The sequence below is a fragment of the Mesocricetus auratus genome, unplaced genomic scaffold, assembly GCF_017639785.1.
Source record: "Mesocricetus auratus isolate SY011 unplaced genomic scaffold, BCM_Maur_2.0 Super-Scaffold_100676, whole genome shotgun sequence".
NCBI classification, from domain to species: domain Eukaryota; kingdom Metazoa; phylum Chordata; class Mammalia; order Rodentia; family Cricetidae; genus Mesocricetus; species Mesocricetus auratus.
This window is the reverse complement of record NW_024429266.1, coordinates 186,102,203-186,114,280: the sequence shown is the minus strand read 5'-3', so window position 1 is coordinate 186,114,280 and position 12,078 is coordinate 186,102,203. Positions and strand designations below refer to the sequence as shown.

The window sequence follows — 12,078 nt, the reverse complement described above, 5'->3', positions numbered from 1 at the left end:
TGTGACTTCGATATTGTAGGTCTGCCTCAAGACTCTGATCTCAGTTTTGGATGCAGAGGGTGTTTTTGCACACAACATTAGGGCACATAAGGGAAGGAAGGTGGAGTTTTTGTCTTCCGAGGACTCGGGCTATACCTCTAGCTTGGTTAGCATTTGACAATACAAACTGAGACAATACTGATGGGGGATGTTCTTCTGTATATATGTTTCTCTTATTGGTTGATGAATAAAACACTTGATTGTCCAGTAGCCAGGCAGGAAGGATAGGTGGGGTCACCAGACTCGAAAAATGCTAGGCAGAGAAAAGGCCGTGAGAAGCCACCAGAGAGAGACACCACCGTGTAACAACTGGGAAGATGGGACAGGCTAGGAGTCCTCTGGTAAGATAAGGTCATGTAGAAATACATAGATTAATAATTATGGATTAGTAATTAAGAGAGAGCTAGCGAGTATGAAGCCTCAGCCATTGGCCAAACAGTTTAAAATTAATAAGTCTCTGTATGTTTATTTGGGGCTAAACAGCTGTGGAATCAGGAGGAACAGAACCTCTTGTCTACACAATACTACTTTTGGGAAGCCGTCACATGGAAATAAAGGCTCCTATTCTTAAGATATTTGTAAAAGAACATTTACTATAAATTTCTGAGAATGACAGGAAACTAACAACTTGAAAGTCTTTCAATAGGGGCTCCTTTTTGTAAAGTGGGGTTCGCCCATGCAAGATGTTTACAGTTTTAAAAATTAACTTGGATATATATGTGATAATCTGGAAAGAGGCTTGTTTAACAAGGGAAATAAGTTTCAAATGATTCAGTTGCCATAGCAACATCAGGCACTGCACACATGCACATACATGCATACACAAATACACACAGGCGTGCGTGCACATGCACACACACACACACACAGGCACACAATATGTGTGCATGCACACACTTGTGCCTACACAGTTGCATATTATATAGGTACAGAAACAAAACTCCAAGGCCAAGCTGGAAAATGTCAGTGGTGACACTCAGAGATGGATTTTGTGTGTGTGTGTGTGTGTGTGTGTGTGTGTGTGTGTGTGTGTGTGTGTGTATGAGAGGGGGGAGGGGAGTGCATACATGCTTGTGACAGCAAGAGGACAGCCTCAGGTGCTCAGGTGCCATTTCTCAGGAGCTGTTACTTTGGGGTTTCTCACTTCTCTGCAGCTTTAGACTATGATGGTGGCTAGTGAGTCCAAATGACCTTCCTCCAGTCTTCATATCCGCTCTGCTGCAGTTGTAAGTACATGACACCATGCCTGGCTTTAAAAAGAGAGTTCTGAAGATCAGACTCAGGTCCTCATGCTTGCAAGACAAGCATTTTACTGATCTCCTCAGCCCAGTGGAGTCTTAAATGATAGAAGAAAGTGGTCATGATGGTCACTAAATGGTCCATGAAGAAAACTCATTCATGGTTTTATTTGGCTCTACAGGATCACTGAGTTTTCAGGCTACCTGAGATCAGTCTTGCTTGCAGACTGTGTTATGATCAAGTGCAATCACAGTGCATTTGGATAATTGAGGCAGCAGCACTTCCCAGAATTGTATCTTCATAATGGAATGTGTCCCTAACTTTCTTGGTGTAGAGACTTAGGTTTTTGACACAGATTTTACACCTTTCAGGATCTCCATGCTCATCTCAATATTTGATGATAAGCCATTGATCATGACTGTATTGGACCTATAAGAACCAATTCACAAGACCCCAAAAGTATTTGAGGCTATCAGAACACTGACTGTACTAGAGTTGATCATCTGACAAAAATCTTCCCAGATAAGCACCACCAAGGCCAGGCACTCAGCTTTACACATCTTAGTCCAGAAATGATCCGTAGTCATTTATGCATAAGGACTCTTTGATGGGTTCTCTTCTGTATGTTTCTCTTATTGGTTGATGAATACAACATTGTTTGACCAATAGAGGCAGGAAGATAGGTGGGACAAGGAGATGAGGAGAACTCTGGGAAAGTGAGGCAGAGAGGGACTGGGAGGATAGGACTTGCCAGACATTCTCTGGTAAGACAATCCATAACTACTAATCTGTGTATTTCTACATGGCCTAATAGTTAAGACAGAGCTAGCCAGTAAGAAGCCCTAACCATTGACCAACAGTTTAATAATATAAGTCTTTGTGTGCTTATTTGGGACTGAAGCAGCCACGGGACAGAAAACCTCCATCTTCAGTTCTTAGGAAAAGTATGCATTGAACTACTGCACAGGAGAGGCTGAATAAGGTTGCCAGTCAGCGTTAATGATGATAAGGGGTGCTTGGAAGGGATTTGCTGTAAAAAGGTAAATATGAATAACTTGAGAAGGAAGACATGGACAATTTTATTTAGCAAGTAGGAAAAGCTAATTTTGTTTTGACAGCACTTTGGAATATTTTGGAACCTTAAGGCTCTTCTGTGTCTCCAAAGAAGCTAGACTACTGAGAAAAATAAGCATATATCTTTATACTTTGGCCCTTATCATCCATAAAGAAAGGTAGGTAACCAAGGTATTAGATTTGCAGGGGAAGGTATATGTAGCTTGGATGTGTTCTATATGGGGGTGCATGTATGTGGATATGCATGAATGTCTATATATGCATGGAGGTCTGAGGTCAATGTCTGATGACTTCCTTAATCACTCGCCACATTATTTTTTGAGACAGGGTCCTTCATTGGACTCACAGGCCAGAGCTCATCAGCTGGTGAGTCTGGTTTGCCATTGAACATCATGGATCCTCCCCTACTCTCTCCTCTAGCACTGGGATTTTATAGATGCCTTCCAGTGCTTTCAGCTTTTACAGGGGTTCTAGGAATTCAAACAGGAGATCGCTATGTTGCTATGTTTATACAACAGGCATTATCCAGTAAGCCATCTCACCAGCCTTTAGAATATTTCTTTTTTTAATTTTTTTCTGTCGTGCTGGCGATTGGAGCCAGGGCCTTGGCATGCCCCCTCCCCCCGCCCTGAGTTGTATTTCAGCCCAGCAGTAGAACTTGAAGAGTGCAAGGCACCAAAGGCTAACCTTACCAATGCAGAACCATAACAAAAGGCCTCCCAAATAGTATTACCATGCCAAATAGTGTCACACATAACAAAAACCACAGCGACTTAATCAGACACTATGAGATGAAGAAAGAAATCATATTCTGGTCTTAATGTCAAAAAAGGGAGGAAAGGCAGCTTAGTGCTCCACAGGCCCTGGGACACTTCTGCAAGTTGTTCTTTGGGATGTGATTTAAAAACAGTGGGCCTGCAGGCAGGCAGAAGACAATGCCTTCTGGGTGCTGCTATGATGATCAAATATGGGGTAGAGGAGTGGGAAAGAAGTGGAGCTGCTCATGTACTGGACAGGCAGAGGCCATCAGAAACAAGGCTGACATGACTGGGCCTGTGTTTTCACTGAGGGTCATGTCTGGATCTGTGACCCTACTGAAGCTGGGATCCGTGCTGATGTCTGTGGCCAATGTTACTACCAAAGACCATGAGAATGCCTGAGGTCTGGACTACCACCTAAAGCCCTGTTGATCAGGCCTTGCCCTTAACTGGCCCTGGGAGAACTGCCCCTCACTGGCAGCAGTGGGAGAGCCGGCCCTGCCTTCCACAGGAGAGCTGGCCCCAGTGGCACCGGCATGGGAGAGTGGCCTGGGCATGGGACAGCTGGCCCTGACCCTCATTGGCTGCCATTTGTGGGGAAGCTGCCCCTGCCCCTTGCTGGCAGCGGTGTGGCAGAGCAGGTGGTGGTGTGGGCATAGGAGAACAGGCCCAATGGCATGGCCAAGGGAGATCTGGCTCCACCCATCGCTGGCTGCCAAGAGGAGACCTGGCCTTTGCCTGAGTTGGGCCCCGGTAGGCCAGAGCTAACCAACTCAGCTACCACCCAGACACACATCCAGGGTTTGAGTTGGCCCACCCCAACATCTATGACCCTGTAGTGAAGGGACTAGTCCTGCAGAGCCATAGCTGCAGGATCTCCATTGACTCCGGGCAACAGCAGGATGGATATCCCAGATGAGTCACGATAGGGGCTGGAGAGATGGCTCAGTGGTTAAGAGCACTGACTGCTCTTCCAGAGGAAGTCCTAAATTCAATTCCCAGCAACCACATGGTGGCTCACAACCATCTGAAATGCATGCAGGTAGAACACTGTATACATAATAAATAAATCTTTAAAAAAAAAGATGAGTCACGATAAAGGTTCAGTATTGGTGGTGCAACAGAAGCTAGAGGCCTTGATCCAAAGCAACAGCTCATTGCAATGAACATTTGCAAATAAAATTATTTGGGCAAAAGGGTATACTGGTGACACACTGCAGCTCCCAATATTATTATGCCCAGCAAATATGTGACGGAGAGGAGGAAATGAGTGGCATTGGGGTACATGATGTGAAATTCCCGAAGAATCAACAACAACAAAAAAAAAACACAAAAGACAGTGGGCCTTAGGTCAGGAAGAAAGCTGCAGAAGTTTTTGTGCAGGAGAACCACCCAGGTAAGGGGTTCTTTGCAAGCTTGGCCAGGTAGTGGCTGCTGCAGTCTTGGCTGGACTCCATTTGGCCCAGACAACCCTCAAAACACTGCTGGGTTAGCTGCCATGTGTGGTGATGGATAATGGCTGTGGCCTAATTCCTGAGGAGGCAGGGATCCACTGCAGTGTGCTGTGGTCCTATGTGAGCCCTGGTTACATGTGAGGGATCAAGGAGGGTGCATAGATCAGATCTACATGCAGGAGCAAACCAGAGTTTGCACCTACATCTTCCCGAGCATGGTCTATATAGGTTAGGGGGAAGCTGCGTCCTTATTCTAGGTCACTTGGTTGGTGGTAGTGGCAAGGCATCAAAGGAAATGTTTGGTTCTGGGGTTCCAGCATGGGCTGTCAGGCAAAATTAGAGAGTTCCAGAATAGGGTGGGTAGGAACATATAGGCCTCCTGTGTTTACAAGTCACCTCCTGTTTTGGAATATTTTGATCTCACTCTGAGACTGACAGAGTTAAACCTTGAATCAGAGGATGGAGTCAATGTTAAGATGGCCAGAATTAACCATAGAGTTTTTGCATACCAGATTAGGATTAAGAGACACCGGAAGGAATAAGGAGAGGCTTGGATTCTGAGGCCTGCCTTTTCAATCTAGAAGTGTGGAGAGACAGGGTTAACTGATCCTTCCCCCACTGCTCTTTGGATCTTTCAGGTTTTACCCCAATATCTGACTCCTAAGTTTTATTTAATAATAGAACAATATAAGTAATCACTTCTTCTGGTGTTTTAACCTCTTCAATGTCTTTGTCATGAGTCTAACTAACCCCAGCTCTTCAGTTGCATCTCACAGCACTGGAGGACTCCCATGACACCCTTCCCCAAGGGTTTCAATCCTGCATGCTACTCCAGGCATCAACACAACTTCACTCCATCCCACAGATCTCAAGGGCCAGTCCTGGTAGCAGTGTCACAGCATACAGCTGCAGTCCCAGCACTATGGAAACAAAGGCAGGAGGGTTCCCTAGTCCCAGTCCATTGTGAACCACATAGCAAGACCCTGTCTTAAAACCAAGGACTGTGAATGTGGCTCAGTAGTGGTAGACTGCTGGGATTGGAAGCCAGTACTGGAAGAAAACAGTGTGTGCATTAGAGGCAGACCTTTCCACACTGGGGCAGTTCTCATGGTTCTGGGACAGGACATGGGTGTCTTTTCTATACCTCAGGGACCTTACACAGTTCTTGTTTCCAATATCTGTATCCATTTTCCTCAACATGGCTCTCTACTAGAATTAAGTCCTAAATCTCTCGATGCTCTGATCCATTTAAGAACAATCACTAAAGGAGGAACCAAAGAACTGGTGTGTTTAAAGCTCATTAGATGGTTCTATCATGCTGCTAAGTTTGGGAGCCACTGTCCTGGTCTTTGAGTTTGAGTTCAGTTAACTTCTCTAGAGCCCTACATGGAATAAGGCGTCCTGAACGTCCATCTTTTTTTTTTTTTTTTTTTTTTTTTTTTTTTTTGGTTTTACGAGACAGGGTTTCTCTGTATTGTTTTGGAGGCTGTCGGTCCAGCCCAGCCTCGAACTCACAGAGATCCGCCTGCACCTGCCTCCCGAGTGCTGGGATTAAAGGCGTGCACCACCACCACCCTGCCTGAACTTCCATCTTGAATGTGTTTCTGAGAGCAATACTTTGGGTTTTGTCTCTTTCTGTGCATTTCCCCTGTGTTTTGTTTGGTGGAGACAATACCCCAAAGAGTAGTCAAAAGGACTACATGAAAACCTGTTCAGAAACAGAGACTACAACAACCTAGTAAAACACTCTATGGAGTTTAACTCATTCTCCAAGACTAGCAAATGTTCACGTATTTGTGTTCTTACCATCAGGTCAGCATTGTTCTGAATACCTGTGTGCCATTCAACACATTTCTTTTCTGTTGAAAGTCTAGTGCAAGGGAAATGAGCTAATGAGTCTTTGGACCACTTGACCACAGAATACATCAAACACATGCCATGACAAATGTTGAATGTCTTTATCATCCCATGTTTTCTTGCTTGCCACCAAACTCTCTCCAAAAGCTTTATAAACATTTTGTTCCAATTGTTCAAGGTGACTAAAAAGTTGAGAACTCAGTGGAAGTTGGTGGGTTCTGTTGCCTTGTTAAGCCAAGTTCCTATTGTGAGCAAGGCACCCAAGAGATGCCCAGTCAGTATCATGCGGGATAATTGAACTAACATGATAAGAAGACATGTTATTTATGCAAAGGAAATGGAAAAGGCTGGCTTCTCAAGAATAAGGGGATTTGAGAAAATAGACCTGGAAAGAGCCTACTATGTGTTTTTCAGACAGCATGGATTTTCACAACCCTAGGAGGTGGGTGTTCAGGTAATTGTGTGTATATATTCATTGTATGTCCATGTGTGAATATGTGCCAAAGTGTGTGCACCTGGAGGCCTGAACCATCTCTCTGTCTCCAGTGTTGAGTAACAAATCACTTGAAGTTCCACCTTTCAGTCTGTGAATTTGTAATTAGGAGGGCCCACGGCAGGGACAGTATCTCAGCTCCAGGAGGGTTCAAGCAGTGCAGGAGCATCAACTGTGATAGGGTCACACATTCCGCTGGCCACTACAGAGCAACCCTAGTGGCCTAGATAACCTCACTCAGTGCCCAGACTGCTTTGAGTTGGAATAGAAAACTCTTGATGTCAAAACACAGCTCTCTATGTCCCTTCCCCATTCCAACAGGAGCTGTGTCTGTACTTGGGGAGAAGCCAAGCACAGCAAAAAATTTCAACAGAGAACTGAGGGAACACCCCCACTGAGGTTCTCATAGCAACACAATCAGGCACAGCAGCAGCCTATTTCGGTGGGAGCCTGCTTCAGCTCCCCTCCTCCCCTGTTAGTCACAGAATGCATGAACTAGCAGAAGGAGTGTGGGGTAGGGACAGTGTTGGGTTGAAAGTCGGGAGGCTGGAGAATTGGTGTCAGATGTTCTCACAGCTTGTCAAATGTCCCCTTCTCTCTGATCTAGGATCCTTATCTGCAAGAGGACTGGCCCAATGTGTGGGTGTGGATCTTGCTTTCCTAGTCTTATTCGATTGTACAAGTACTGAGCCTCTTTTAATCTAACATCTGAGTCTTTATCTGGGAGAAGAAGCTTAGAAAACAGGAGGTAACAGAGGGTAAGAATCACTCTTCGGATGCACTTATACCCCCATTCCCACATACGACTTTTGGAAGAATGTCAGGATAGACGTGAGGAAGGACCAAGTATTGTCAAAGATTTGCTCATTTGAGCCCACCTCGAATTGAGGTCTGTGGACCGAGGAGGTTGAGGCTAATGCACTTGAATTTACTCTTGTTCAGAACATGTAATCAATGTGGTTCAGTTAACCCAAGCTTCTTGCTGCATTTTCTTTAATCCTTGTCATTCTTCATCGTCTCCTCTTCCTGGTTTTCGCTTCTCACCCCCACTTATGACAGTGTCTCTTCTTTTTGCCGGAGGATCTGTTCTGATGGAGGAATTCATCATGCTGAGCCTGGGCTGGCCCCTTTCCTCAATGGATCCGGGTTAGTTGAGGACAGTTACTCTTACACTTCCTGGCTATCACAGGTTGTGATCAGACTAAGCAGGACAATTGGATTAGAAAGTCAAATAAGGACCAAAATGAAGAGAGCAGAGCGCTCCGGGGGGCATCTGTGAGGTCCAGGCCTTGACCTGTGGGTTGGAAAACCTGAAGGTTCAGCCTCTGAGAGAGCCAGCTAAAGGGTCCTGAGTGCCGCCTCCTTCCCGCATTGTTCTATCCCCCAGTGCCTGACAGATGGCCCGAAAGAGAGAAAAAAGCTCTCAAAGTGAAGACAGGAATGCATTGTATAAAAATTCACACCCCCCCGCTGCCGCCCAAACTCCCTTAAAAAAGGATTGAGAGAATCCTAATGGGTACGTGACATCCTCACAGCTCTCTCCCATAAAAGGGACTTCAAGATCTGGTGATGGTGGGGGAGGGGGAGAGGTGGGGGGGAGAAACGTGTGGGCCCAGGGTGGGGGGGCTGTCAAGCAAGCCAGGGATGGGGAAGCTAGACCGCAAGCTCTCTCATTGACTTGTTCCTGATCGTTTCCCCAAGCCACCTCGAGCGGCCACCTTCACCCCAACCCGGTCCCCCTGAGAGGGGTTTGAAGCTCTTCTAGTCTTGGGCTCGGGAGGGTGAAGGAAAGGCTAAACAGAGACGGCCTACTCAGTCCTAGAGTTGAAGGAGTTAAGGACTCCCCACCCTTATCCAAACACCCATCCTTTCTCTCCCCAAACCGTAACACGCGAAGGATCCAGGAACCTCCGGGGGGGCGGGGGAGGGGTCGACGGAGACGAGGTAACGGTGGCCGAGTCTTGCCCCGGGCTTGCTCTAGCTAGGACTACATACACCAGGACTGAGAACCTCAGGACACAGGCTTCCGGGAACCTGGCGCGCAGCCCTGCGGCGTGCGCTCAGTCCTAGCCCCCGCGCCAGGTGTGCGCCGCGCCGGGAGCAGAGTGGAGCACAGCGCAGGCGGCCCCCAGACCCCGCGGTCCCGGGCACGGGGGCGGGCTGGGGGTCCCCGCCGTCAGCGCCCCGCCACCCGCCCGCTCCCGTGCACCTCCCACCCCGCCCCCACTCACCCGCTCAGCCCCCGGGAGCGCGGAGCAGGACGCGTGTTGCTTCGCCCAGCGATCGGCAGAAGTTGGGAGAGTTGGCGTCCGCCTCCCGCCTGCCGGACTTCGGAACCGCGGCTACAGCCGGCGTGCCCGCGGGGCCGCCTCCCTCCCGCCCAGCCCGCTGCGCAGGGGAAAGGGGCGCGGAGGGGGTCGCGAGCTCGACCAGAACTTGGAAGTGTGCGAAGGGATGCGAGGCAGATGAGCGAGGAAACGTGAACAAAGTGGCGACCGCAGAGGGGACTCCACGGAGCTCGATTGTCGCGGAGGACGTTCTGGCAGAGGGGTTGGCTGGGGATTTTTTCCTCCCCTTCCTCTCGCATTCTTTGGCTCTCTTTTAAAGCCATACCAGCCCTCTCTCTTTCTTTACTATCTCGAATCCCCAAACCCTTGCTGGCTCTTATGGGCATGAAACACTCCTCCCGCTGCCTGCTCCTCCGGAGGAAAATGGCGGAGAACGCAGTCGAAAACACGGAGGTAAGGAGGCGACCGGGCCGGGGCTTTGGGCGACCCTGCCGCCCACCCGGACCCCCGTGTGTCTCTGCTGGCTGCTGCCACTACGGATGCCGCGGTGCCAAACTTTCCCCATCCCGCTTGTGTCTCTGGCGGCAGAGAGAGAGAGAGAAAGACAGAGAGAGAGAGAGAGAGAGAGAGAGAGAGAGAGAGAGAGAGAGAGAGAGAGAGAGAGAGAGAGAGAGAGAGAGAGAGAGAGATGTAGAGGTGGGGGTGGGCGACCGTGCATGTCTCAGCTCCCACCCCTCTTGAAAATGTAAAAGTCTCACCCCCATCACCCTCTCCTGCCACCCGCTGCTCCCTTACTGTTCCTCCAAGTCCCAGACCCTGGGCAGCCCTGCTCCCTTACCCCTGTTCACTGGATTCCGATAGTGATCTCGGATCCCGGCTTTATGCAGAGCTGGGGTGGGTTATATTAGGGCCAGGTCTACTCCCTGCAGTGCCTCGACATCTCCCACTGCTGCCTGGGCTTTATCCTTCAAGCTCGAGGCGGTTCCCAATCTCCGGGTCCCCGCAGCACCACGGAGAGCTCCCGGCCTCAGGGGGGCCGATCTGGTGACGGTACTCAAGCACCTGCAACCAGACCCCTCCAGTCCACATCGGGGACGGCCTGGAGGTCTGCAAACCACGAGTGCTAAAGGAGACACGGGAGCGCGGAACCCGGAGAGGGCGCACCGACCGCGGCCCCATTCAGCACCAGGGACAGTGCCTGCCGCAACCGAGCCTGCACAAGGCGGTGGGGGCTGCTCACGCTAGGCTGCAGCGCAAAATGGGTCTGCCGCCACTTGTCCGGCAGCAGCTTTTAAGGAAGCCGCTCTAGCTCCGCAAATGGTACTCTTGCCCTCCGTCTTCGGCAGCCCCTTAGCTGCCCTTTCTCTACTCCAGAGTTGGCCTCGATCTTGATAGAGCCCAGCGGGGCTTTGCGTCCGGAGCAAGTCTGTTCTTTCGCCTAGCTCTGACCCCATTGTCATTACAACGGGATTATTCCCCGGCTCTGGGCACCTGTAGTCACAGAGGGGATCGGTGTGGGCAGCCCCCTTACCTTCGCGGAGGAACTGTGCGCCGAGGTGGGGGAGGAGTGGGGTGTGTGTGATCATCCCTTATTCGGTGGCAGGAAAAAGACACAGAGCAAACTCCAGGGCTCTATTAATAGCCCGGTGTCTGGTGGGGCTGCCGTACATTTCACATACGGTAACCCATATGCAGCATGGGGCGGGGATGGGGGTGTGGCGCGGGAACTGTCCCGGCCTTGCGGGAATGCAAAAACAACGTGAAGACCCTTCCTGGCCTTCTTTCCTAGAGGTCACAACTCATTTTCATCCCACAGTGTAGGTAGCAAAGCTTGAGAATTCCCATTTCCTGGGCACTAGAGGCAGCATGCTGTGGCAACTGTCGATTTTTGAAACAAACATGCTCTGGAGCTTGAAAGACACGGAGCATTAAGCATCTAATGTTTTCTCCTTGAGTTAGGGCAAAGCCAGCCCGCATGTCGTTCCTTGGCCCATCCTCTTCCCCACCCCCAGCCCGAGAGCAGACCTTTGAAACCGAGTGTAGCACCAGGCGCTCAGCATCGCGGTAGAGCGACTCTCTCCATTCCCCCTCTGCCCTCTGATCGCCCACCCGAGGAACAGGTTTCTAAAAATAGCTTGGAGTCTCAAGGCCGAGCTCTGGTGAAGTGTTGGGCTAGCCAGCACGTAGCAGTCTCTGCAGCTCGGTAGCTGTAGCTCTTCGCCTGTGTTTCCCTACCCTACCTCAGCTCTGCTTGTCTTTAAAAATAAAAATAAAGTTTCCGTGGGTCCTGGTCCGCCATCACCGGGACTGGCGTGTGGGGTCTGGTGCAGACCCGGGCCACATTCCGCAGTGTGCAGTGGCAGCTGCGGCTCTCTCCCCCTCCGCGAGGGTTAAAGGCGTCCGGAGCAGGCAGAGCGACGCGCGACAGGCTATTTTTACTTGCTTCCCCCGCTGCTCCACGCTCCCCCTTCTCAGCAGTCGCACATGCCAGCTCTGCTCAAGGCATCAATGAAAACAGCAGTAGAGGCGGCGGCGGGGCGGCGGCGAGGGACGGGGCGGGGGATGGGGGTGGGGGGCAGCCAGAGAGAGACAGAGACACACAGAGACAGAGACACACAGAGAGAAAGACAGAGAGAGGTGTGCAGGGTATAAAGGGAGCTTGGTAGGAAAAGATCCAGCTGGGGCCCCTTGGAGGGACAATGGAACAACAGAGGAGGAAGTTCGGCTCTCAGCAACTTCCTTGGAGAAAGAAAGGACTTGGTCAAACAAACGTACCCAGCGAGGCATCCAGGCCTCGTGACTGCTGCTTGGTTTTCCTCCAGGAAAGGGCTGTTTTTGGAATAAGCTAGGAGCAAAGCAGTACTTCCAAAGTGGGA

At 49.9% G+C, this 12,078-nt stretch overlaps 1 protein-coding gene and 1 long non-coding RNA gene across 3 annotated transcripts in view; one reads left to right on the top strand and one right to left on the bottom strand.

Annotated features, from left to right (window-relative positions):
• Positions 1–6,508: 6,508 nt before the first annotated feature.
• Positions 6,509–10,344, bottom strand: LOC121136775. Its single transcript, XR_005873908.1, has 3 exons — positions 10,041–10,344; positions 9,146–9,780; positions 6,509–8,208 (listed from the first exon to the last, which is right to left on the bottom strand). It is a non-coding gene; the product is annotated as an uncharacterized LOC121136775 (long non-coding RNA).
• The window catches only part of Prmt8 (protein arginine methyltransferase 8), an 84,959-nt gene continuing 82,415 nt past the window's right edge, over positions 9,535–12,078 (top strand). The window contains exon 1 of one of the 2 annotated variants that reach the window (XM_040737979.1): positions 9,535–9,655. In XM_040737979.1, the coding sequence (XP_040593913.1) occupies positions 9,581–9,655 (75 nt within the window). In that variant the 5' untranslated portion in view covers positions 9,535–9,580. The remainder of the gene's footprint in view (positions 9,656–12,078) is intronic. The other variant, XM_040737978.1, reaches the window with a different exon arrangement.